The sequence below is a fragment of the Hydra vulgaris genome, chromosome 07 (assembly GCF_038396675.1).
Source record: "Hydra vulgaris chromosome 07, alternate assembly HydraT2T_AEP".
Lineage (NCBI taxonomy): Eukaryota > Metazoa > Cnidaria > Hydrozoa > Anthoathecata > Hydridae > Hydra > Hydra vulgaris.
This window is the reverse complement of record NC_088926.1, coordinates 29306328-29333988: the sequence shown is the minus strand read 5'-3', so window position 1 is coordinate 29333988 and position 27661 is coordinate 29306328. Positions and strand designations below refer to the sequence as shown.

At 25.6% G+C, this 27661-nt stretch overlaps 1 protein-coding gene across 1 annotated transcript; it reads right to left on the bottom strand.

Moving 5' to 3' along the window:
- On the bottom strand, positions 1-26457 carry LOC100214933 (pancreatic triacylglycerol lipase). Its single transcript, XM_065801581.1, has 9 exons — positions 26332-26457; positions 22415-22639; positions 21985-22122; positions 15402-15557; positions 13084-13287; positions 12362-12601; positions 1745-1859; positions 245-397; positions 1-166 (listed from the first exon to the last, which is right to left on the bottom strand). The coding sequence occupies exons 1-9, from the start codon at positions 26372-26374 to the stop codon at positions 79-81; spliced, it is 1362 nt and encodes a 453-aa protein (XP_065657653.1). The 5' UTR covers positions 26375-26457; the 3' UTR covers positions 1-78.
- Positions 26458-27661: the final 1204 nt, after the last annotated feature.

Sequence of the window (27661 nt, the reverse complement as noted above, 5' to 3'; positions counted from 1 at the left end):
AAATATTTTATTTTTTAAAGTATAACTTTTTAAAAAAAACAAATTTAATAATGACAATTAACTGTCAAATTAAATCAATTATGATTCTGTGCATGTGGTCATCGAGCTATTAACGCTTTCTTCGTTTGATCCGCTACTTAACCATTTCTTGTAACAAGCTTGGTACCTGTTAGATTTAAATAGTATTAGGATGCTAATATACAATGAAATAAAATTTTAATAAAGAACAAGTAAAAAGTCATACTCTTGTCCAGATGTCATGTGTTTAACCGATAATGATATCAAGTACCAGCTATCAAGCAGAGCATCAGTAGAAATGTCTACTTTATATAACTTTCCTATCTCCTTTTCTCCGACAACTAATATATCTGCTAATGATCCACTATCATAGCTGTGACTAAAGAAATTTAAAAATCAATTATATTGTATGAAAGAACTACAAGCTTCTCCTTAAATAACGTAACCCTTACGGAACAAATGGTCACGGAAGTTTATAATTTTAAGGATAGATTTACACTCTTAAATCTTAAAGTTTTTTGACACACGCGCATAAAAATTCTCACTAAATTTGTAAACGGTCTGTATGTCTGTAATTATTATTTTACAGTTAGAAAATATTAAATTACTGCAAGCTTGATTCTCATAATTTGAATTATTCTCTTCATCTCGTTGTCTTTTATATAAAAGCAGTTAAATTTAAAATCTCAAGCCTGGAAGTTAGCAATTCAAGTCTGAAAATATCCAGACTTTAATTGCTAAGTTTAAGTAATTCGTTGGCACATGTAACAAAAGAGGTTTGATACAGGGGCAATTACAATTTTCACTATCAAATCTTTAACAGAGTTGTTTCGAAAAAAAAACGTGGAAAAAAAAAGCCTTTGCTACTTGATGAAGATCTTTTAATGATTTTTATTGCTTGAAAAAAAAAGTTGGGTCAAGGAAGATATTAACAGTGCATTTAAACTATATTTTATCTCATCATACATTTAAGCATCTTCTTTAAAGTTCTTAATTATTTTTCAATACTGATAAAGATTGATTAACGAAATCAATTTCCTAGATTCGTGATTATCAGCAAAATGAGTTTACTGATAAGCTCAATACATCTGTTAGATGTTTGTAAACCTAAAACAAGTTAACAATTTTGCCCAAGACATGTTACATCAGTACTTTAACATCAGTACTTAAACATCAGTACTTAAACATCAGTACTGATACCGATATCATCAGATATCAACGTACATCAGTATAGGCACAGTACTCAAATAGTCTTAATATCTAATTGATTCTAACAGATAAGTAGTTAAACGAACATTTAATATTTTTAAGATACTGTAAATTTTCAGCTGAATACCAATAAGTTTTTCTTATCTAAATTTTAGCTATTTATTTATCTTATAAACGCATCCCAGTAGCTACTAACTTATTATATATTATAAAATCTTATTCATTGTGACAAGCAAGTGTGACTTGCGTTCCCACTGGCTGGGTTTAAACTTAAGAGAGTGCCGAAAAATTCTTTTATAAATTAACTTCAGAGAATTAATTTAAATAAGATTTTTTCGGCACTCTCCTTAGAAAAAACCGAGGCAGTGGCAACGCTGGTTGTGAGACGCAAGTTAAAAGAGCAAAAAAAGTTTCGTTCTAAACTTTTTTAAATAATATTAAAAGCTCCAGAATCTAATTTAAATAAATTTAAACATAACTTACCTAGTTAGAGTAACTAAACTTAAACATATCAAACCTAGGTAGAGTTACCGCATCAAAACCTTTATCTCCATAAAGTTTAACAGTAACTTTCCCACTATAAGCCGCAAGAAACTTTGTACCAGTCTTCATTTTGAATCTGTAATGAATTCCTAAAACAGAGCATTTTAATATGGCATCATAAATATTCTGTAATAAGCCCTTTAAAAAAATAAACTTTTACGTATTGACATTATTTAACAACTCCATTAACAGTGAAAACAGTGGTCAACATTATATCATTGTATTTTTGCATCATTACTTAATAAGGTTTATAAGAGCTTGTGTCCTAGTTAAAGTCGTCAGAGCAGTTAGCAAGAACAATGTCAATGTTTTATCCAAATACATTTTTAGTATTCAATTTTGTTACATAATTATATTTATGTATCAAAGATATCTATGTATTTTCGTCAGCTTACTACGTTTATTAACTTTCAGAAAGTTTTCCCACCTACTCCAAGCTTGTTAAGGCACCCTTTATTAATTTCATTAATTTTTTTAAATTAAATTTTTAATTTAAGCTAAATTTTTTAATTAAATTTTTTAACGAAATTAAATTTAATAATTTATGCTTGTTATTAAAAAAAAAAAAGACAGTGTAAACCGGTCTTCAAAATTGAGAAATATATTTTCAGTGAAAAGAATACTGTAAACCTATTATAAATCACGTAAACTTCCATTTGTCAAAAATGAGCTTCTTGTTTATTCCTCACCTTGATATAAAACTTAGATAAACATTTTATTGAAATTATGATAAAACAGCTGTTGAAAAAAGTGTTGTTAATTTGACTGCAAGCCAGACTAGAATTAAATTGTTTTATATGCGTTCTATCAAATAAATCCCACCCTTTTATTAAGCCCCTTATACCTCCTCCAGTTTATCAGATCTGGACTAAAAATTCATTAGACACAAAAGAGTGTTGGGTACTGTGTTCATTGTGGCCTTTTATAACTCTTTCTAAATTTTTTGTTATAACTTACTTTAATAGCATTTCTGTTAAAAATATTGTGCAATTTATTAGTTTAACAAGAGGGAAATAAAATAGAATAGAATAGAAAAAATGTTGTACACAACTGAGGTGTACTGAGTCTTAATTATGTAGAATTAAGACTATAACAGCCGATTACAAAAAATAGTGTTCAAAAACCTAAACCTTTTAAAAAGGTTAAAGTTATCTTTATCTATTATCCATTAAGGAAGAGAATTTCAATCGTTTGTAACTCAATTATTAATACTAATTATTAGTAACTCTAGATTATTTGAAATGAAAATCCCAAGATCTTTTTCTATTGTTGTTTCTGTTAAAACAGAGTTATTCAATTTATATTCATATCTAGGATTCTTTTTACCAATATACACAACTTTACATTTTGATTTATTAAACTTAATTAACTAATCCTCAGACCATTTTACTTACATGTTAATATCCTCTTATAATAATTTACTATCACCATAACAATGATTGATTGAAATAACTTTAATATCGCCTGCATATAATTTAGTGAGTTTAATAATCCTTCTACATAAGTCATTTTGAAGTTTACAAATAAAAGAGATCCAAGTACTGAACCTTGCGGTACTCCACTAGTAACCATCTTCCAATTTGAAATATATTCTCTTATCACCAGCCTCTGAGTTCGATCTGACAAAAATGATTTATACCAATTTAGCAAAGATGACCCAAATCCCAGTCTAAATAATTTTTCCAGTAATTTCCTGTGAGACACTGAATCTAATACTTTTTTGAAATCCAAAAACAAAACATCAATTGAAATTTCAACTTCATACGCTTGCGTGATTAAATCTAATGTTTCCAACAGGTTTGTTATACAACTTTTGTTATTAACAAAACCATGTTGCTTTTTAGAAAATAAATTATTTTCAATGAGAAACACCATCACACAATCTCCAATAATTCCCTCCATAATTTTACCAACAATTGATGTTAATGAAACCGGTCTATAATTTGTTGCATCTAGCTTATTGTCCTTTTTGAATAACAGAACGTCTGCATATGACCATAACTTTGGAATAATTCCTGTACTTAAAGATTTATGAAATATTAATGCTAAACAACTTGACAAAAATTCTGAACATTCCCTTAAAACTTTTAGGTTAACATTATCTAGACCTACTGATTTGTACATGCTTAAATTACTCAAGTGTTTCTGAATAATAGAAACACTAAAATATGGATCAGGATATTTTTTTAAAAGATTGTTGCCTAAAACTTCTTCTGATGAATCATCTTGTATAAAAACAGATGCAGAAAATTCATTAAGAGTGTTTACTATCTCTTGATTATCAGTAGTTATAATACCATTATGTAGCTTTATTGCTTTCTTAGAGTCTTTAAATCTTGTTTTGTTATTTATATATGCATAGACACTTTTAGGATTGTTTTTTGAATTAAGTGCCAAGTTTCTTTCAAAACTGCAAATACTTTTTTTGACAAGTTTTTTTGTATCTTTTTGACTTCTTTTTAATTTAATTTTTTATACTTATTGACTTCTAAAAGACTTTTATAACCTGAATTTCTGCTTCTAAATCAACTTTTTTGTTGTTTTTTTTACATATAACTTTAAGTTCACTTGTCATCCACAGAGAGTTGTTTTTGTGTTGAAAAGAATTTTTATCTATATTCAGTGTTGGAATATATTTTTCACACCCTATTTCATATTTTCTAAATCATTTTTCGTAACATTCATTAACACGAAGTCCTTCAAATTCTTGTACCCAGTTAATGTTATTAAAATACAAATCTAATGCTTTATAGTTTCCCTTTTTCCATAAAAATTTTTTCTTCCTTATTGTTTTAAATTTTTTCTTATTGTTAAAAGTTTTTTCTTCCTTATTGTTTGAAATGTTCATCTATTAATTTTAAAAATGCATTTCCAATATTTTTTGAAACATTTTTGTTGTATGGAGGGTTAAACCAATTTGTATTTCTATTTTTATTTTGCTTTTTTGCAATTTTTGTTTCAAATTTTAGCTCAAAATTATTAAATCAGCTTTTTTTTTAGTGTATGTTCATGCACACGTTTAGAAGAGTTAAAAACATTTTCATTAGAAGAGTTTTAATTTAGTGTATTGTTAATTGAAATAAGAATTGTTTGTTTTAAGATTTGAGGGGGATGATTTGAACTAATATTAATATACAATAATTCATCATTAAGTTTTTTATAAGGTTTGTAAGAATTTTCAGAGTAGGTAAGTGTGATATCAAGAAAAATTAAAAAAAGTAACATGTTGTTTTGAAGTTTAAAATTTTACTGGTTTAATGAAAGTACTTGTTCCTTGTCTAAACCTCTGGTGCAGTGCTCACACACCTGTAAGTTACAGTATTTTTGTATTCCGCCTGAACCTCTGGAGCAACGTTTGCTTACCCATAATTTACCATATTTATGTTAAATGGTTAAATCTCTGATGTAGTGTGAGCTCAGTTACCAACTAGTGACTTCAACTATAGTATTTGTAGTCACCTTAATCACTAGTATTTTGTTAGATGTAATGTTTTTACTATTGCTATTCCAAAATATCCCCATCAATGTTTTAAAGTGCTGTTTACAAGAAGTAACTTCTTTTAACTACTCAGGACTAAGTCAGGACAGGTTCAAGATCATCACAACTACCCAGCTACTGATATCATGTAACCAAGTACTACTTGCCCTATACCCTGCTGCCTTGAAGGGTTTGCTTAATAACTTAATTTACTTAATAAGAGTTAGTGCCCTGCTAAAAGTTGTCAGAGCAGTTAGCAAGAACAATGTTATACATCCTAAAGTATATTGTTTTAATTCAAAATTCATGTTACATTTCGTATATATATGCATATATAAACATTATGATCAACATGATCATCATAATCATCATAGCCATCATCGTCATCATGATCATGATCATCATTATCATTATCTCACCATTATCATCATCATTATCATCATCATCATCATTATCATTGTGAAACAATTCCTTCTGAAACAAAAATTTGGAAGCTTTTATTCCTTCTGGAATAAAAGTTTAAAAGCTTTTATTCCTTATCTTCAATTTTAAGTCAAGCCTCATTCTACTCCACATTTTTTACTATCTTGAGCAGTTGCTTTATTAAACATTAATTATTTTTTTCATCTTTCATACAAGAACATCTCTTATAAGAACAAATGTCATTTAATTGTTGCAAGAAGCCAGTGTAAAAAGGTCTTGTCTGATGTTAAGCCCTGTTATTCTCAGTTTACTTATTCTTGTATCTTATTCCAGATGTTAGGTTTTAGAAACTTTTGGTTAGTCTTCAACAGGGTCATTTACTAAAGTTAGTCTAACATTTAATCTCTAATTCATGGGTCTGATCTTTTTACTTCTACCTAGAATAAGGAAGAACTATTTGCATTGAAATCTTACTCTATTTGGCTCTTAAATCTAATGGCCATAATCTTCCTGCCAGTTAAACAGATTAACCCAATGTTAAACATCAAAATTACTCTGGCTTCCAATACTAAAGTTAATTCTCAATCATTTCTATAGTTTGTGCTTCAGACAAGATTTCCATCATAGTCTTTAAAAAGTGTTCTCCAGAACTCTCTTCAATTTTTGCTTTTAAAAAGCGCTAAATAAGTAGTTCCAATTTTTCATAACTCTAGAAAACACTTTGACCTCTCCAACTATCTTACGATTAGTCTCACTTTGTTATTTTTTTCTTTATATAAAGGTTTTGAGATCATTAAATTATTTCTTTATAACTGCAGTATTAAAGCTTCTCTTGAAGGCCTGCACTCTTCTTTATTTCAAGTAGTCTTTGCTCCTGTATTGTTTTTTATCTACAATAACAATTTTCATGAAAATTTTACATTTAAAGTGGTTCTACATGCTAGTGACTCAACTTTATACTTACTCTCAGACAAAGTCTAAAAAACATATTGTAAATGTAATTAGACCTGCTTTATCTGCCAAGCTTGAGCCACTCTCCGATTGTTGTAAGGTTGCATCTCTTTCTTTTTTCTACAAATACTAACATGGCCAATGCTCAAACAAGTTATTATCACTAGTTAGATCAACCAAAACTCATTCTTGCTTAGCTTCTTATTCAAAAAGTTGAATTCTTTTACTGAACTCGTCTCTTCATGCTATAAAAACTTTTATCAATCCAGTTTTTTTCCTTGCACATCAAAAAAAACCTTATAACTTTTACCCATCTTCATATTTTCTTTTTTTTATACAACCTACAACTTTTTAAGTCTTCAGTTAACTGTTTCCTAGTATTTTAACTAATTCTCTATTTTAAAGTAACTCATAATTTAATAGTGGTTGCTCGCAATCTTTTTAAAAGTAAATTAGAGTTTAAAAATATATAAAAATATGCCAGTATTTAATAAATAGCAAATGTAAGTATAAAATTGTAATATATAAAGTATTATGAATTTTTTTCTTGCCCTCGGCTATTAAACCCTGCTAAATTTTTTTAATTTTTGTCAGGGCCGGGGATGGGCTTGCAAAAAGTCTTATTTTTAGCCGGGATGGGGCTGAGGCCGGGGTCTCCGTCACTTCCTACTCTCTAGAATGATGAATCCTGGAACCTTTTGACTCTACTAATAGATTTTTGTTTGTGTCTCCTTGATAGTGGCTATGCAACTATCAACAAAGTATCAGAGTATTAACAGTGTCATGTTTCACATGATCGGTGTCCCTGTTAATGTTTTTGGTGTGTATTGTAAGGAGCCCGTGTTAAACCCTAACCTAATGGAGATGTGTTGTAGTGATTAGAGTTCTGACTACTTGATGTTCGTAGTTTGAAGCCAGCTATGGCCATACATACGCCCTGGTTAAATAGCTAAAAAAACAAAGCCATGAAATTGATCCATTATTCCCAGTTAACTAAATCTTGAACTTTATCTCAGACGTTAGGCTCTAGAAAATTTTTTAAAACTTTCAACAGTGTCATTAACAAAGGCATTAACATTCCATCACTAAGTAATTAACATTCCATCACTATTTCATAGAACTAAACTTATTATCTTACCCAAGGATAAGACAGAACAAATTCCAAAAAACTTTTCTTGTAATTCGAATCTTGACTCATATGGCCATAGCCTTCCTGCCAATACAGTTAAAGAGAATAACCCATTGTTAGACATTCAAATCACTCCAGCTTCCACTGCTAAAGTCATATCTCAATCAAACTCCTATATGGCTTTTCAATTAAACTCTCTAATATGTCATAAGGTAATATCAGAATAGAAAAAACTTATCACTTAATAAATTCATTATTGTTATTAAAACTAATAAATTAAGTGATAACTATCAACAGTAACAAAAAAATATATTTTCAAAATATTACACATTAGAAGAAATTTAACACCTGTTCATCATTGTTATGGGGTTGAAATAAAGTAAGTTTAACACTTTTAACATTAGCAAAATGATTAAAATTAAAAAATCATGTTAAAAGTAACAAAAAACTATCCTTCACATAAAAAAAAGAAACAAAATAAAAGAAATCAATCACTGTACAATTTTTCATTACAATAATTCTTAAGTTGGTTTATTAGGTAAAATACGATTGGTTTCTTAATTTTTTTCCTGCTAGTTCAGTTGCATATCAGAACATTTAAAATAAAAAAAGTACTTTTCATCTTCATACAGTAGATAAAAAAAAAGATTTAATTTAGGTGGTCATGTAGCAATACTAAATATGGTAAAGCAATGAAGAAATGAGTTTCCAAATGTTGTGCCTTTAATTGAAGAAGACTTTTCCAGTGCAACTTCTGAAAAAATCATTAAAAAATATTAGGCACTAGTCATAAAAGAATAGCTATCTACCCCATGAAACCTCATAGTATTGCTATGCATCAATGGTTATCAAATCACAAGTATTAAAAATTCCACAAATTACAAGTATTGACAAAAGCAATTGCGAATAACAGCAGAAATAAAAGAAAGATTAGCTGTTAACATTTACATCCAAGCCTTGATCAAGAAATATGCATGCTAGATCTTTCAAAGCCCCTGCATAAAACAAAAAATTCAAAAAACGCTCAAACTAATGGAAGCAAAGGGATATTTGTTGTTCCACACACTTAAAAAAAAAATATTTTCTGAAATAACATGAAATAGCCAACAATATATGCAATGAAAATAAACTAACTAGATAATGCTTGGTCAAAAAGAAAATGAACCTATAGGTAGAAACCAACATGAAGACAGAGCCTGATTTTATGTAACCTTAAAGAAGTATGTGTTTTTTTTAAACTAAATATCCTTAAGATATTATTGGGTTTGCTAAATTATAAGTTTTTCTACGTAAAGACCAAAATGGTGTATAACTGTTAAAACATCTTAAACTCACTCTGTTTGTGTATGTATCCACCAGAGATGTGGCTAGGCTTTCAAGGAACCATTTGCAAATTTAGGAAGTCTTTTTTGCAAATTTAAGGTGGTTTTTTTGGTGGAAGTGTATCTACAAAGATCTGATGACAAAAGTTGTTTATGATTAATAGATGTTCTAACTGTCGAAGTATAGTTTTTTTAAATAGATTCCCTAAAACACATTTAACTGATAACTACAATGATGAGATGGTATCATTCAATCAGTGGCACACAACAGGCTGCACAGCATTGATTAGTCAGACAACAACAATTAAAGTGTAAAGAGAAATGTCATTCAAGGCAATAAGCAAGTTAACAGCTTATTCCAACACTGTGATATGTCAACCAAGATACCTAAGGCAACAACAAAATTTGGCTTAAGACTGCTTAAGTGATTTTGCAAAATACTACATGCTTGTAATTCACAATGAAGTCTAAAGTTACCATTGGATTAAAAGTAAATGTACATTGCACCCTATTGCCCTCTATTTATGAAAGATCAACAACTAGCTTAAAGAGAAATCATTCTACTTTATGTCAGAAGACAATGATCGTGACATTTTTTTTTGTATACATTCAAGAAACAAATATTTAACTATTTTAAAAAAATAGTTAAATATTTGTTTCTTGAATCCTAAAGTTTCAAATATTCTTTATTTTTCAGTATTTTCCACAGTATAAAAACATTAATAATATCTGTCTCTATAAAGATTATTTTTGTATTGATGCAGAATGGATATTTTTTGATACAAGTCATGGTAAGGCACATGTAATGACTTATCCAGAAGGGTCTGACTTGCTAAAAGTAAAATAGTCATTTTTATGAATCTCTTGGAGTTTTTCCATGAAAATTTCAGCTTTCAGAAAACTTGATTTGCTGATTTTATTAAGTTCTTTGTATAAAACTAGCAAAACCTAGGTATCTTGGTATTTAGGTATCCGTCTTGAACTAATCTATCTATTATAAAAGCTTCTCAAACTAAACTCTAATAAATATATTTAACTTTAGTTTTTAATTTTTTTACTGTTTAAACTTTATTTTCCTTAGATTTAATATTTAGGAAAATTTCAATTCAATATTCTGAAAAACTACCTTTTTAATTGCTTATAAGCGCTAATTGCGCTTAGAAGCAAGTTGTAGTAAAAAGCAAAAAAAAAAAAAGTCCTTCATGTAAAAACTAAACTTAAAATATATGTGATGAATATGTGGAAAATAAACATATGAAATTTTCCTAATATTATAGTTATTTCATGATATACATTTAGATCTATTTGTTAATTTATATAAAAAACGGTGGTGTCAATTAAACTATGACAACTTAATACGAATGTTAGCACAAAAACAATCGCCAATTATCTTGAAGGCTGATTGGTTTTATTTTTTTAAATGTACAAGGAGCTTACTACAACAAACAGTAATGAAAACAAACAAAAAAGAGCTGAATATGTTAGAAACATCAAATAACAAAGAATCGAAAACAATCAGCATATCACAAATGATCGCCAGTTTGTCTGCATCGCTCCACCTGTATTAGGTGGTCAGATTGTAGAACAAAGAATGCAACACTTACAAATATTGTTACTACAGCAAAAGATACATTAATGATAGGCGATTCTCATTGTGCTGTACAACATACAACTACATATTTTGAAACAGTATTAAGTACGGAAAGTTTTCCATATTTAAAACTGCTGTTAATCTTAATATGGCGGTGATTTTTTATGATATTTTTTACATTTATACTTAAATCTCATACTTTAAGATTAAGTTCCAATTGACACTTGATAGGAATTTTCCACATCTTTACTGCCACATGGCCAAATGTTTTTGAAAAGTTTAACTTGGCTAGCCTTAAATTACCGAGCCAATCCACCCTTAAATTAACAAGGGGAGCACCCATGAAGTATGTATTCAGTAAAGTCACTGATTTAGGATCCCCTCCCCTTCCTCTTTATATGCAAGTGTATGCTTAAAATGACTCCCCAACCCTCCCTCCTCTCTATTACAAAATCAACCCCATTCCCAACAATAAATTTTTCAAAACATTAAAAAAACAAAAAAAAAATTTAGTTAAAAATAAAAAAAACTTTCTTCTGAGTATTTATATTATAAACCCTTAATAATTACAACTTTTATATTCTCAATTACATCTTGTAGTTCAAGTTCAGATTTTGTACCATGCAAGGTATTTAATGTTCATACCATGCAAGGTATTTAATGTTCGCATGCAAGGTATTTAATGTTCGTACCATGCAAGGTATTTAATGGCCTTAATGTTTGTCTTGAGTTTTATTTTTTTAAAGCTACTCACCTCTTTTTAATGTTATTCACCTTTTTTTAATTTTATTTGTCTAGGCCAAGGGTACCACTGCAGTCTCTAGTAAATTTTGTTAATAAAATTATCAATTAATCTTTTGCTTGAATAAGGTACTAAATTTTTTTCTGGCCATTATTTATTCCTAAAATGTTAGAATTCTTTATGAAAGTTTATTGTTATGACATAATGATATTTTAAAAATAAAATTTTACTTTTATTTCCGAAATAACATCTTAAAAATAAAAAAAATAACTAATAAAAAAGAAGAACTTTATCTACTAAAATTAAATATTCTTTTGTGGCTAACTTAATGTTTACTTTTCATTTGTAGTTAAATTTGCTTTGGTTTATTAATTAAGTCTATAAATTTTCTTTTTAAATACTCGTACAGGTACTTTGAGGCAATTTAAGTTTAAGTCTATTAACTTTTTTTTAATACTCATACAGGTACATTGAGGAAACTTATGATTATGTACAACTTATGGTTGTTAGGAAAAATAAATTTTGAGGTTTTAGGTGTATTAATAGTTAGTATTATTATTTGTATATTATTAAGAATGATTTAAAAAAAAAAAAAAACTAAATGAGTAACAGATATTCTAAAAACAAAGATTTTTCTATTTAACTATGTTGCTCTCCTAAAAAGTTGCTACTGCTTTTTGAAGTCAGGGAATATTTATTTTTTTATTAAATTTTAAAATTCATATAATAATTAGAAACATTTATTCTTGATCAAAGTAAAGCATTTAGATTTTTTTCTTATTGAAATAATTTTATGAATAATACTATACATTTATTGGGCACAAATATAATTTAAAAAATTTAAAACACTGGGATTACTATGAAAAAAGTTAAAGCCATTAGATATTTAGATTTAAATATTTAGATCAAAATATCTAAATACTATTGATTAAGGTTGAAACAAAATTAAGAATACCACAATATGGATATACATCTCTTGTTTCTAAGTAATATCTGATAGACTGTTGTATTTTTGGCTTTTTTGCATGATAACCCATCACTGGACATCCTTCAGATGGACATAAACATTTGCCAGCTTTAAAATCTTCATAGGATTTACATGGGAAACCTTCATAAAAACAACTTTGAGATGAGATAGATTCCATAAAATAGCGAATTGAACGATAATGGCTGCATACCAAATATTGCTTTAAACCTAAAATACATTTAAGATAACTTATAAAACATTTATTACACAAAAATTTTTATTATTACTTGTTTATATAAACATTAACAAGTATATATTGATGTCTTCCTGGTGTTGACCTATTTTTAATTAAAATTGTATATATAAATATTTAATAACCAGTTTGTACAAATGTTTCAAAAAATTTATAAATCAGTTCCTACACACTTGAAAAAATATATTCATTTTCTAATAGCAATTATAATTTTAACAGAAACCATTTTTAATGACTTGCAAAGATAAATAATGCATGTCAGATTACAAAAGCCAGCAGTCGAAACCCTAAAAAATATATTTAATGGTTCACGAAAACCAGTGCGAATTGGCTGTACCCCAACATAAATATACATGCAATTTATCTGCTTTAGAAACTGACATTTTATAATGCTATATATATTCTAAATATTACATATTGAGGCTGCACTAATTTCTTTTGAAAATTTTTAACATACTTATATCAAATTTTTCACATCCTTTTTGGAAGTATCCTCCATTAGGATAAAAGTCGAGATGACCCATTTGTTGCTCTGCTCCAAAACCCAATACAACTATGGTGTTTGTGTCACTATGAATGACATCAACAAACTCTGCATCAGTTGGGTCGATTCTAGTATCTGGGTGCTGGTACTCAAACAATGGACCTGCTGGATCAAGTACTATTAAAAAAAAATAAGAATAATAAGTATTTTTAAAAACTATTAAAATAACTTTTTTCAATTTCTTAAAAACTTCTTTAGTTTTTTAAAAAACAAAGCTGCAAATTTGAAAAAACAAATAAGAAATTATAAAAAATCAATTTAACTTAAATGTTTACAACAACTATATTGATCAAGAATAGTTATATTTGTCAACAATAATTAATTGGTCAGCACATATTTTAGTGTTCAAAAACCTGTTTTATATTTTGAATATAGCTTTAGGACGCTTAATCAGAAAATCGTATTCCTTTTTTCTTTGTAAGCTCAAGTTTTTTTGCTATTCAATATTTCTTAAATTTGCAAAAAAAAGTTTACAACTTTTATATATAGTTATTCTAAGATATACATTTAACTTCCATTAATTTTGGACAATTAAATCCATTGGAGTAGCCTACTAACAATGTTAGAAGACAATGTTTGGAATAAAACTTGGTCAGTTCCGATCTCAGTCAACTTGTATGAAAATTAAGAAACCATGAGACAGTAAAAAAGAGTCAACTGATGCTTCTTTAACAATTCTAATTTAATCAAAAAGAGTTAAATGAAAAATGTCAAGAAGATGATATATTAAATGAATCTGTATAACTGTCAGCTTCAAAATTTAAGGAAAGGCTATTAAGAAAGAAACACAAAAAATACCTTTTTTTTATAAAAAGAAGTTAACTTTGTACTTTGTTATCTTAAAAAACTTCTTTAAAATGTGAACATTAAAAAATAAAATCTAAAATAGCAGTGTCTATTTTTCAACAATTGCAAACAATGTTTAAAATGCGTTCTTTGACACCAAAGCTAATGATGACTATACCTAGTGCCAATATTGAGCCATACAGTTTGGTGTATTATCATAGATTTCATACAGATTAGTGTTATTCTAAAATAATGTCAGCATCATATGAAGTGCATATGAAATTTGTGCAGTAAAAAATAAAATATTGTGGACGATTTGTATTTGAATAAATCTCAACATGTTGAACTTTTTTAATAGCCAACAATCTAGATACCCAAATATACATATGTCATTATATGGGATAGCCAAACAAAGCATCAACATTAGATAAAGTAAAATGAATAAATAAGGCAAATTATCAATTAAATTGTCTCATAACATTGTTGTAGGCTGTAACAAATTTTTTTGGCAACAAAAATTCCAACATTTGTGATGACACTTACCAACAAGCCATCAAGTTTTATAAATTTTAAAACTAACATAAGCATCAAGCTTCACTTTCTATATAGTCATTAAGAATACTTTTCCAAAACCTTGGACCATGTTAATGACAAACAAGATGAATATTTTTATCAAGAGATTAAAATCATTGGAAAAAAAGTATTAAAACTATTTTAAAAATTTATTATCAAATAGCATTAATATTACACTTTTTTTTCAAATTGTGTTTTAAACGATATGGATAAATTTTTTAATACTTGTAATTGATTATATAATTAACTACAATCAATATTACTAAGTATTTAAAAAGTGTTTTTGCACCACAATCACTTTATTAATTTTTTTATAAGCTGTAACAAAATAATGAACATTATATTTAAAAGTTTTCATCAAATAGTATTTAATGATAGCTTCTAGATCAAGATTTTAATTTATAAACTACAACCAATCTTGATAAATAACATTTAATAATGTTTGTAAAAAAAAAAGTATGAACAGCTATGTCACATCTCAAAAGAATAAAAAAAAAAGTTTATCTGTGTGTCAACTTTATGTGTTTATGAGTATTGTTTATTGGTTGATACAAAAGCAAAACTCTTGAGATTAATTAACAACAATTTGTAATAAATGGTTTTACTAATATTATGGCAATTTAAAAGTAAAAAATATTTCATCTTGGCTTAACAGAGGTGAATATATTTAAAATAAAAAGTCTAAAAAATTCCAGTTGCAATATAATAAATTCCAATAGTGATTTTTTATAGTCAAAATTATATTTATAATTTTTCAGTATTAACAATTATACCGTTTCAATTAAAGCTTGCATATATTAAACATTCGATTTATATAAACATAGGGAGTCTCAAAACTTAATATTGCCAACAATAATTATAAACAAAATAACCTGTAATCCGAGGAACAAGTAATCCTTTTAATCTTAAGAAACGGCCAGCATAGCCAACTAAATGTGATCCAATAGAAAATCCAATTAAGTGTAATTTTTTCCAATTAATACCAGTGTCATTTTTGATAACTTCGATCATATAGCTAAGTTGGGCACCTAAAAAAAAACAAATTTTTACTAGTTATTATTAAATATATATAAAATTATATTACATATATTACATATATTATGTAAAATTGCAACTTTAAAATGCCAAAATATTAAATATATACATATATTTATATATATATATATATATATATATATATATATATATATATATATATATATATATATATATATATATATATATATATATATATATATATATATATATATATATATATATATATATATATATATGTATATTTGATACAGTGTTTTAACGAAATAAGAAATTTGTCAGAATTTTTCTCAATCATCCCTCCCCTCCTCCATCCTTCCCCTGAGATTAAGATGTGTTCTGGAAATGTGTGGGTGCCTTTTCTTATATTCTTTTTTTTCTACTCCACTTCAACGCTATATAAATTAATTGAACTGTGCCAAAAATAAAATAAAATACAGTCTGTAACATTAAAGATGAATATGAAATCACTACAAAATTAAGTGTGGTTTCACAACAACACCGCAAATTAAGCTCTGATTTCTAAACATATATTAGGAATTATATATTTTTATATTATAAAATAATCAGTGTATATTATTTAATTATTATTAAGAATAATAAATTTGATTTGTTTTTAATCCTTATATATTGTTGCCGCTTTAATTTCAAAGGTATTATTTTGAATATATATTTCTTTTTCACAGTAATATAGTAATATAGCGATTTATGTTCAATGAAAATCTCCGGGGAAGAAAGCCAATGATCCTTTACTTCTAATTATTATTTAAATTCTGCTTAGCGTCCTTTATGGATGAACTCTTACATCATCAGGTAATAAGTTGTGTCATCAAAAGAAATGTTTTGAAAATAGAAAAGGTTTTGAAAATAGTAAACATGATCTCATAAATTTAGTATTTCACATTTATTGCGAGTTCAATTTTATAATTAATAATTTTCTTTATACATAAATCGCATAGCAAAATAAAGTTATAATTACAAAGTCTCTGCAAAAACAACAAAAAATGTTGTTTAATTATAGAAGAATATTGATTGCAAGTGATTACACGTGCGGCAACGAAGAATACCAATAATTATTTTTTCATTCATAGTTACAAAATCTTATGACTATGTTTATTCAAAATTTGCTTTTACATTTAAATTAAGCGGTAAATCTTGTTTTTTGAATTTTAAAATTTCTAGTACCAGTTGGTTGTAATAAAAAAATTATTTTTGTTATCTAATTTACATTTTAATATACGTATTTACATTTTTACATATTAACATTTTAAATACAAACAAGCAGTAAAGTAAAGAAATCTATTTTCCTTGTTCGATAAATTTGTTGTACCAGTTTGTTATAATCATAAAACATTTTTTGTATTTAACTTAAATTTCAGAGGTCGTTTTTTAAAAAAGTTAGTGAATTAATAATAGATAAGTAAAAAAAGATTTTAGTTGATGTGATCACCTAATTCAGTTGTTATAAACAAAAAAAGAAAAATAATAACTAAAAGACTTACCATAATATCTGTAATTGATCAAAATTTAAAAAGTATCTGACATAAACAGATTCTCAATATTTTTGTTGACAAAGTATATTTACTACTTGAAATTGAGTTTGCAGTAAGACTTGATATTTAACTATATATATATGTATATATATATATATATATATATATATATATATATATATATATATATATATATATATACATATATATATATACATATATATATATATATATATATATATATATATATATATATATATATATATATATATATATATATATATATATATATATATATATATATATATATACAAGGCTCAATTTAACAGTCAGACATCGCCGCCCCTTAGACCATTCTTGAAATCTGCTAGTAGAGGGCAACAACCCATTGTTGATTTTTTCAGTAAAAATGAACAATGGTTGGTTGCTTCCGTAAATCAGATGTCAAAAACAGCCCGGGTGCGGCAATGTCTGACCATTAAATTGAGCCCCGTATATATATATATAGCTCCTAAAATATCTATATTTTTTTATGTGTAGCACTTTATATAAAATATTATTTAAGAGTTATTTTTTTGGGGGTTTTAAGAGAATATTATTATAACTAAAAAGTTGAGTAACATTTTTTGTATGTTTAAAGATTCATTTTAGCCTAGGAAAAGTTCATCTTGAAAGTATAATAATTTTTGAATAAATAGTTGTCAATTTTTTTAAACAGAAAGAACACAGTACAAGGCACACAGTGAAATAACTCGTTTTGAAGTTAATACATGGTTTAAACACTAGGAGAATAAAACCTCCACTTTAGTGTAATAAAGATGATCGTGATTTCTTAAAGTGAGTCACAATAAAATTACTTGGTTTTAATATTTTAATTCATTTGCAAAAATGAAAGAAAAGAGAGTTATGAGAAAATACTTTATCTATAAAAGGGAAGAAGCAAGAACATAAAACTTAAAAAAGTAAAACTGAGTGCTAAGTAGATACAAAGTCTTTGATTTTTTTGTATTGTACCATTTTTAAATTAAATTTAGATTAAAAAATCACCTGATGCGATTTACCAATTAAACAAAATCATTGTCTGTTGGCATCACAACATTTAGATGCGATGAGAAAAACAGCATGAAATCTAGTTAATGGAGCTGGCTAACGGAGGAATTTTGACTAAAAAAATTATCGGAGTGGTTAATAATTAGGGCAGAACAGAGCCTAAATGGAAGGATTAGAATGCCATTATTTTCCTCTGTATATATGTATATATATATATATATATATATATATATATATATATATATATATATATATATATATATATATATATATATATATATATATATACTTATTTTTAGTAATACGTAGTAAAGGAAGGTTTTTAAGATTTGGGGAGGAGGGCTAATGGCTTTTTTTATAATGGGGGAGGGGACAAGACTCTGATCCTCTAGCCGCGGTACTGACATTGGATAAGAGTAAACAACAAAGTATAATATCTATTAATGTTATATAAGAACAATATATGTTACAGTACACAAAGATACAGGGTAAATTGCCAGCATTATGAACTATTATTTAATAATAATAAAAACGGAAAAATATCAAAATTGTTGCAGCAACAATAAACAACCTAACGAGTTTTTAAAATATATTTAAAGTTTTTTGCAGGTTACACATCTACTCAACCAAATTGTTGAAAACTCTGGTAATTTTCTTCAAATTACAATTGCAATAAATATTTTTTAATTAAAAAAAAAAAAATGCAATGTCTAGGTATACAGTGTTATAATATATTAAATTATTTACATTAACATGTTTGTCAAATAACATATTTCTTGGAGGAGCCAACTTTACCCAGAAGAATTTTGTTCGCAATTTATAAAAAATATTGTCAGCATATTTATAAAACTGTTCAAAGGTAAGATTCTTTAAATTATACTTAGTTAAAAACTATATATATATATGTATATATATATATATATATGTATATATATATATATATATATATATATATATATATATATATTTATATATATATATATATATATATATATATATATATATATATATATATATATATATATATATATATATATATATATATATATTATGTATATATATATATATAATTTAAATGTTGACATCTTGTACGAGAGTGTATATATATAAACTAATTTAAAACATCAGATAATACGAATGCTCTTAATACTAAAAATATTATTTGAAATTGATTTGAAATTTTCGTACATTGGAAAACATTGATGTTTTTATATCTCCAAGGCTTCACAGTCTTTTCTTTCAAATTTTTTATCCTCAACTTTAAGTGTTTCTGCTCTATCCCATTCAATATCCTCATTGCAATTTACTTTATGCAAAGCTAATGCAGACTGGTTTAACTTGCCTTCAGTCAAAAAATTTTAGTGTTGTTAAACCCTTGTTCTTATTTGAAGTTTCGATTCACCGACATACACTTTGGAGCAATTGCACTTAATTAAATAGGTTCCAGGTTGGCTGTTGCGTGGCAATTTTAATTTATTTCTAGACGTTAATAGCATTTTTAGGATAGCATTTAACTTAAAAACAGTTCTGTAACAGTTCAAATTAACGGTTTTTCCCTGAAACTAAATAATAAACTGAAACACCTCGGATTCCTATAGGAAAATCAATGCCTTGGAGAAAATAAAGCTACAATCCAATACACAATTGTAAACGAAAGAATTATTCAATTTAAATCAATCTCCAGAGCTCTTTTAAAATCTGGAATTCTTTTTTGTCAACAATAGTTAACTATAGTGCGTTTGTTCAAATCTCTGGCTGTACCAAATCATACGGATTAGAAATTTGTGATTATAACAATACTTTTCTTAATAAATTAGATGCTGTTGGAAGATCAGTATTAAAATTTCTTTTTAGTATTTCAAAATACAACAAAAAGCATGTAAAAAAAATCTGCATTCCTACTTTAAAATTGATGACATATCTACCATCCTCATTCGAAACAAATTGAATCTGTTTATCGGCTTTGCAATGACATCGCAAATGGTGGACGCTTTTTTCAAACGGTTGAAAATAACTTTTGAAAGGAAAAAAGTAAAAGGGAAAAGAAAACATTTATAAATTAAACAAAAATAAAATCAACAAAAAAGAAGAATAAATAAACGTTTTAAAAGAAAAAAAGAAAAAGAAATATCTGTAAGAAAATAAGTAAAAAAGTAATGAAAATAGAAGTTAAAAAAAAAAACGTTAATGAATGAAATATATAAAAAGAGTGGCAAAGAAAGAAAAAAAAACTATTTAAACATCGGAACGATCGGCAAATCAAGATTTTTTTATTTTTTATTTTTTCATTTATTTCTTTAGTTTTCTTTCATTTATTTCTTAGAATTATTTATTTTATTATTTATTTATTTTTCTTCAGTTTTTTAGCGTATATAGTTTTACTTATTATTTTTTGTTAGTCATTTATTTATTTTCAATTATTATTTATTTTTAATGATATATAAATTTTTTTATACAGTTACATATTATTTGTTTTTATTTTCATTTTAGCCATTTATTACATATGTTTTATTCTACCGTGTATTATTATTTTTTTTAATCCTTTTTTTTTGTTTTTTTTTTGTTGTTTTTTTTTTGCCAAAGGTAATTTTTTGTTTTGTTTTTAATGTTTGATGTAACTTTTGTTTTGTTTTGATTTTCTCAGTGTTTTTCTGTTTATATTGTATTTATTTATGTGGTCATAATATTTGCAATATATTTTGATTATTATATTATAACATCTATGATTATATTAATATATTTACTAAATCTTTATAATTTTTTTAGCAGTAGTCGTTTTTATGCCCTCGTTAGTTGTTACGTTTTGTCAGTTTATTAGTGTTTGTAACTGTAACTTTGTAAGTAAAAACGATTGCTGTATGAAAAGTAATACCGATTTATTTAAATTATTATAATTACTTTATTATTATTATTATTACTATTATTATTATTGTTATTATTGTTATTACTATTATTGTTATTATTGTTGTTATTATTATTATTATTATTGTTATTATTATTATTATTATTATTATTATTATTATTATTATTATTATTATTATTATTATTATTATTATTATTATTATTATTATTATTATTATTATTATTATTATTATTATTATTATTATTATTATTATTATTATTATTATTATTACAAAGATTAATTGTATATAAGTAAACTATTTTTTTAAGGTATTTACTTGAGATTAGTATTTCAATACTATTTGTAAATAGCCGTGAAAATTTATTTTCAGAATACATATGATTGATTGATTGATTGATTGATTATCAGATTACTGAGCAATCCGACTTGTTTTTCCTTGATTTTAACTCAAATATCTGATGTTAACAATTATTCTACTTTTACTCAATGCAATCTAACTCATTGCAAAATCTTTGAAGAGAATTAAAATATAAAAGCATTGTAATCTATTTCACTACATTTTGCTTCAGTAAACAACTATTTAACAAGCAACCAGTAATACTTTGTTAAGCTTAGTTGATTTCACTATGGTGGTTATAGAGAGCTCTGGTTTTATTGTTTAAAAAAAAAACTTAATATAGTAGTAAGTATTCCATCTTATTCCAATAAACTATTACCAAAATGAAATTACATAAAATGCCTCATTAAAAAATGAATACTAACTTTTTTATGTGTAAAAAAAATATAAAAAATAATTTCCCAAATATTGCATTATTTGGGAAATTATTTTTAAATTATTTTTAATATTTTTAACTTATTTTTTAAAATAAAATTTTAGGTAACTAATACTTAATATTAACACATACAAATAAACAAAAATAAACTTTAAAAATTTATTATTTATTAATAAAAATACATTATATTTCACTTTTTTTACATAAATGTTATCACTGATTTTGAACACATATAACTTACCCACTAATCTAACATTTCCATATGCTTGATGATAAGGAAAACCAGAACCACCTGACCAATCAACAAATACTACATTCATGTCTTCATACTTTAGCAACTCATCAATAAACATTTGAACATACCATTCATTTATTGACTCTACAACACAAATATTTTATATTGTTTCCCAAATAAATTTATGATCGACTACTTATAGAAATATACTGGTCTCTTAATGGATATATCTATAAAATTATTTTTGCTTAATAAACTAATTAACCAACTATTATCAGTTAAATACTTATATATATTTAAACATTATATTTAAATAAACATTACATTGCTATGATATCTATTTATATAACATTATTTATACAAAATGCCTATCATAAAATAAAAAATTATAAAACCATTACACATTATAAATACTATAAATAAATCATTAACATACCAAGGTAACCATGAGCTATAAAGACCGTTTTGATATTAGAATTAAAGTTTGCACTCGAAGCTGTTTTTTTGAAAAGTGGATCAAGGCGAACATTTTTTGCTTTCCTTGTATAGAGTGTAAACACAGTATTAATTTTGCTAGGAGATTCTGGAAGTCGTGCAAGTGGTCTGTCATATGGTTGATCATCGTTAAAGCAGCCGTAAGGTGGATAACAGATCTCAGCAGCTATAAAGACAAAACTATACTAAAGTAGAAAAAATTTTAATTTTTTTTCTGTGTAACATCATTGTTGTTGTTATTACACTGTCAACCAGGGTTAATTAACTACTTATTATAGGTTAAGTAAAGCTTTTTTAATTCAATATCCTATTTACACTTACAATAAGTTAAAAATGTAATGTTTTAAAGTATTTTGGAGTATCTTTATAGATATTCTATCTAACACCTCTTCAAATCAATGGCTAAAGAGAATTTTATCAGCAGCAGGAAAATCTGTTTTGATTTACAAGAAAAACGTAGGCAAAAGCATTACTGAGAATTTTCCAATTTTGCAACAAATAAAAACCAGCCCGCAGTTCAACTTTACTGAAAAGCGGTAAAAAAAATATTGTAGATTTAAAATACTAACACCTTCTAAAAACTAATTTAGTTAATTAAAAAACATCCTTAACAAGTAAGGTTACTATTAAAACTTGTTAAATGAACTTTTACAGTTACTATTAGCCATGTTTGGTTCTTTATAAAGATGTCATTTGGTACAAACAAATCAAAAACAGGTTCAAAATTCTAATTAACAAATTCAAATCCTATTGAAGTAACTAAAAGTCTTTTATGCGGATTTTTCATTATATAGAAAATATTTTAAACATTTTGCATTACCATTGTCTTTATTGCATATTTTCACATATGTACGTGGTTAAAATAATTTAGTTATATTTGTAATATTTACAAGTTAAGATTATTTTTTGAATTGTATAGTTTAAAATACTTTAAAAATATATTATTATTCAGCTTGATGAGTATAACTATTTGGGGGCAAATAAGTTAAATTATTTATTTGCCCCCAAATAGTTGCCCCCTTATTTTCTTTTTGACTTACTGAGACTTAGTAAAAAACCTCTCATAAAAAAAAAAGTGGTTTACTTATATACTTAGTCTGAGTAAATAAGTAAATTACCTTTTTTTTATGAGAAGTTTCTGCCTTTTTTTTGTTAATTGAATATATTTTGAAATATTTCAGTCTATAAGATGATGGAAGAATGTTATGTTATTAAAAAATTTTTAAATTTTAAGCTGAAAGAGTTCACATGTTGGTTTTTGTTTTTTTTACTACTATTATTATTATTATTGTTATTATTGTTATTATTACTAATATTATTATTGCTATTATTATTATTGCTATTATTATTATTATTATTATTATTGTTATTATTGTTATTATTATTATTATTATTATTATTATTATTATTATTGTTATTATTTTGTTTAGATTCTGACAATAAAGTTTCCTTTTTAAAACTTAAACTATTGTCGGATCCTGTAAGTTTTTATATTGTAAAAATAAAAGTTTTAATTTAAAAATACATTTAATTTTCATTTCAAATTTGTTTAACACGATAGAGCCTTAACATTAATAATGTTAAGGCATAATATAATGTCATTATATTAAATAAGAGAAACATCTATTTAAATAAAAACCTTTAGAAACTTTATTTGTAAATTTGAAAAAAACCTTCCACCTGTAGACAGTAACTGCCTACAGGTGTGTCTAAATAACTGTTATTTATTGTTACTGTCTAAATTACTAAATAACTGTTATTTAACATTACTATTAGGGTTACCATGACAACAGTTTATTTTGAGGTAGTCGTGGCAACTAAGTAAGAAATTGATGTAATTAAATCAAAATATAGCAATTAAGTAAGAAATGGATATATATACAGTATATTTTAATAGCACAGTAATTCGTTAAACTTTAACGAATTACATTCCTATTTAAATAAAACTTTGACTGTAAGTTAATTTGCTTCGGCAATAAATTTAAAAAAAATTACATTGATATTTCCGGCAGTGACGGATCCAAGGGGAAGGGCATGGGGTATGCTTTTCCACTCCTCCCCCCCCTCCCCAACCTCCCGCCTCACCAGAATCTGCAAGTCCTAAAATATCTTAGAAATTGAGGACATTTTTTTTGGAGACGGAAATATGGTACAAAATACAAAAATATTTCCAAATCGATATAGCCATCTTGTATTGATTAAGTACATAAAACATTTAAAAAATGCATTTTTCAAGAGTTAACAATAATTCTTAACCTTAGCAACAGAAAAAAACCCTAATTTAAACCCTAAAGTCAATGCTTAAGTTATGCTAGGCTTCTTTTTTATATTCGTAAAGTGTTCAGCTATGCTTTAAATAAAACTAACCAGTCATATGTTTCTAGTGGGTATTAAACAAGATTTTACTTGAAAAAAACTTTAAATATGTTTTTTACAACTTTTGATTTTTGTAATACTAGGTTAACCTTAAAACGTAATATCTTTGTATTGGCTAATGATTTTTGCATGAAATTTTCAGGGTCAAAATCTCAGTATACTAAAAAAATTCTATTAATAGATGGGATTTTAAAAATTCCTTTTCAATATTTAAAATAAAGAAGTTCGTTCACATGTTATGTCAAATTACTTAGTATTTCAAGCATATTTTCAATAAATTGTTTTAAAATTTAAAATAAGTCCTTAAATTAAAAATTCATCCGTCAACCGGAATAAAACATTATAATGCATCAGTCTGCCAAGCTTGAAACCAGAAAAAATGTATACAATGGAAAATATTATGTCACAAAGTTATTAAATTTTAGGCATTTTTTAGGCAGTTTTTTTGCCATTATGAATGTAAAAAAAAAATTTTGTTATAAATTTCGTATCAGAAAAATATGAGTTTTTGATTTTATCCCCACATTTTGTTAAAATAATTAATCACTTTCAATTCAAGAATGAGCGCTTACGCAATATTAAAATAAATACAAAGTGCAGACCTCAGATGGTATTAATTACCAAAACAGGCAAATGCATACAAGGGTGGTATAAAAGATGTTAATAATAAAAGATGTTGTCTGCTTTGCAAATTTATGCAAGAACGAACCTGCAAAAGTGCAAACTCGTTAGATAAACTTGTTTATCTACCAATTTGGGTGCGTATTTCTAAAACCTTTGTGTATATGTTTTGCAATTTATATATATATATATATATATATATATATATATATATATATATATATATATATATATATATATATATATATATATATATATATATATATATATATATATATATGTATATATATATATATATATATATATATATATATATATATATATATATATATATATACATATATATATATATATATATAAGTTTAATGCTAGGTTTAAATTATATAAAGACAACAAATCAATTTTATAAAAAACCTGTCGATGTAAAAGCATTGTTAAATTTTTTAAAGACACGCGTTTAAAATCTTTTAACAAAATAGTTTTTAAAGACGTAATAATAAATATATATATATATATATATATATATATATATATATATATATATATATATATATATATAAATTTATATATATATATATATATATATATATATATATATATATATATATATATATATATATATATATATATATATATATATATATATATATATATATATATATATATATATATGTATGTATGTATGTTTAAGTAATAAGTAAAAAATGAATATTACTTTTTTTCTTAAAAAAATCATTAAAGCGCTTTTTTTTCCTTTTTTTTTTTTACTTTTTACTAGTATACTTTGTTTATTTGCTTAAAAGTATTGCGCCTTTTTTTTATCTTTGTTTTTTATCGTTAACTTGAAATTAACGTACTAACCGAGTATCTGTTGAACGAAGACGCAGAAGAGTAGAGCTATCATTTCTAAAACGTTTAAAAAACGTTTAATGAGCAAGCTACCTTCAACAACTTCATAAAAAATACAACAGAAACTTTAAAATAACGTCAACGCGTAAATCTACAGTTGGTTAAACAAGATTGTGGCAGCTAGATAAACAAGATTTTAGTTACTTGGAATTGTTGATTGCTTGATTTACTGTAACAAACTTTAGATAAAATAATTGTTTTATAATATAACATAAAACTATTAACTTTTAGCACAAAAAAAGTCTCGAGTAAATAATTATCAAGTCAAGTCTTGCAACGTCTTTATTCATTAAGTTCGTTACACGGTAGAGCCCAATAATATATTATAAAAAATGCACTGGTTAAGAATCTTATCTATACAAAAAAAAAAACTTTTAAGAACCTTATTTGTAAAAACGTTTTTAATCAATAAACTATATGTATTGTTTAAAGTTTGCTTTTTCATCTCTCTCAACACATATAAAAAAAATAAAAAAAAGTTGAATCCAGAGAATTTTATTTTCAACGATTCATGCTCTGATTATATTTATAAATATGATCAGAGCAAAAATCGTTAAAAATAAAATTCTCTGGGTTTAAATTTTTTTTTTATATGTGTTGAAAGCCATGAAAAGCAATTTTTTTTTTAGTTAAATCAACTAAGGATTATACCACATTTATAACTAACCAATTGTATTTACAGTAACCTAGTTAACATATTTTAAACTGTAGAATTTTGCTCTTATGACCACTTTTTTTTAATTATAAAAATGCTCAAAAAAACAGATGTTCATTTCTTCATTTCAAAGCGCATTTTTGTGAGTATCTAATTTCAGAGCGAAATTAGTAGTAGTGGTGTACCTAACACTTTTTTACCCAAAAGCAGTCTTCAATCAGCCGCTCTTTCTAAGTTTATTGAATTAAATTAGGTTTAAGATTAATAACTATTAAAAAATAATCCTAATTGAAGCAAACTGTCGAAAGACAACTATTCTACTATTAGATGCTATATTTGAATAAGGCAGTTTTAAAGAACGCCTCATAAGTAAATAAACCTTATAAATACGGTTTTTATACAGAACACAAGATACCTTTTTAAAGGCTACAAGAAACTTGCAAAGGTCACAATTTACCCACTTATGAAGCAAAAAACGTACTTAATTTGCCATAAAAATTACCATTAAATGCATATAAATTTTTTAATCACCATTAAACATTTTTGTGCTTTACTTAGTTTATAAATACAAGTACAAAATTTTAATAATAAGTACAAATTTTTAATTTTCTAACAGTTATTTTTTTA

What these genes read in the sequence shown, in the direction of transcription:
- LOC100214933 (XM_065801581.1), bottom strand. Translation starts at nt 26,374, where the DNA reads ATGATAGCTCTACTCTTCTGCGTCTTCGTTCAACAGATACTCG. An exon ending in TGGAAATGTTAGATTAGTGG is followed by an intron (nt 15,558 to 21,984) that starts GTAAGTTATATG and finishes GTTTTTTTTTAG; the next exon opens with GTGCCCAACTTAGCTATATG. An exon ending in AGATGTATATCCATATTGTG is followed by an intron (nt 1,860 to 12,361) that starts GTATTCTTAATT and finishes GCTCTGTTTTAG; the next exon opens with GAATTCATTACAGATTCAAA.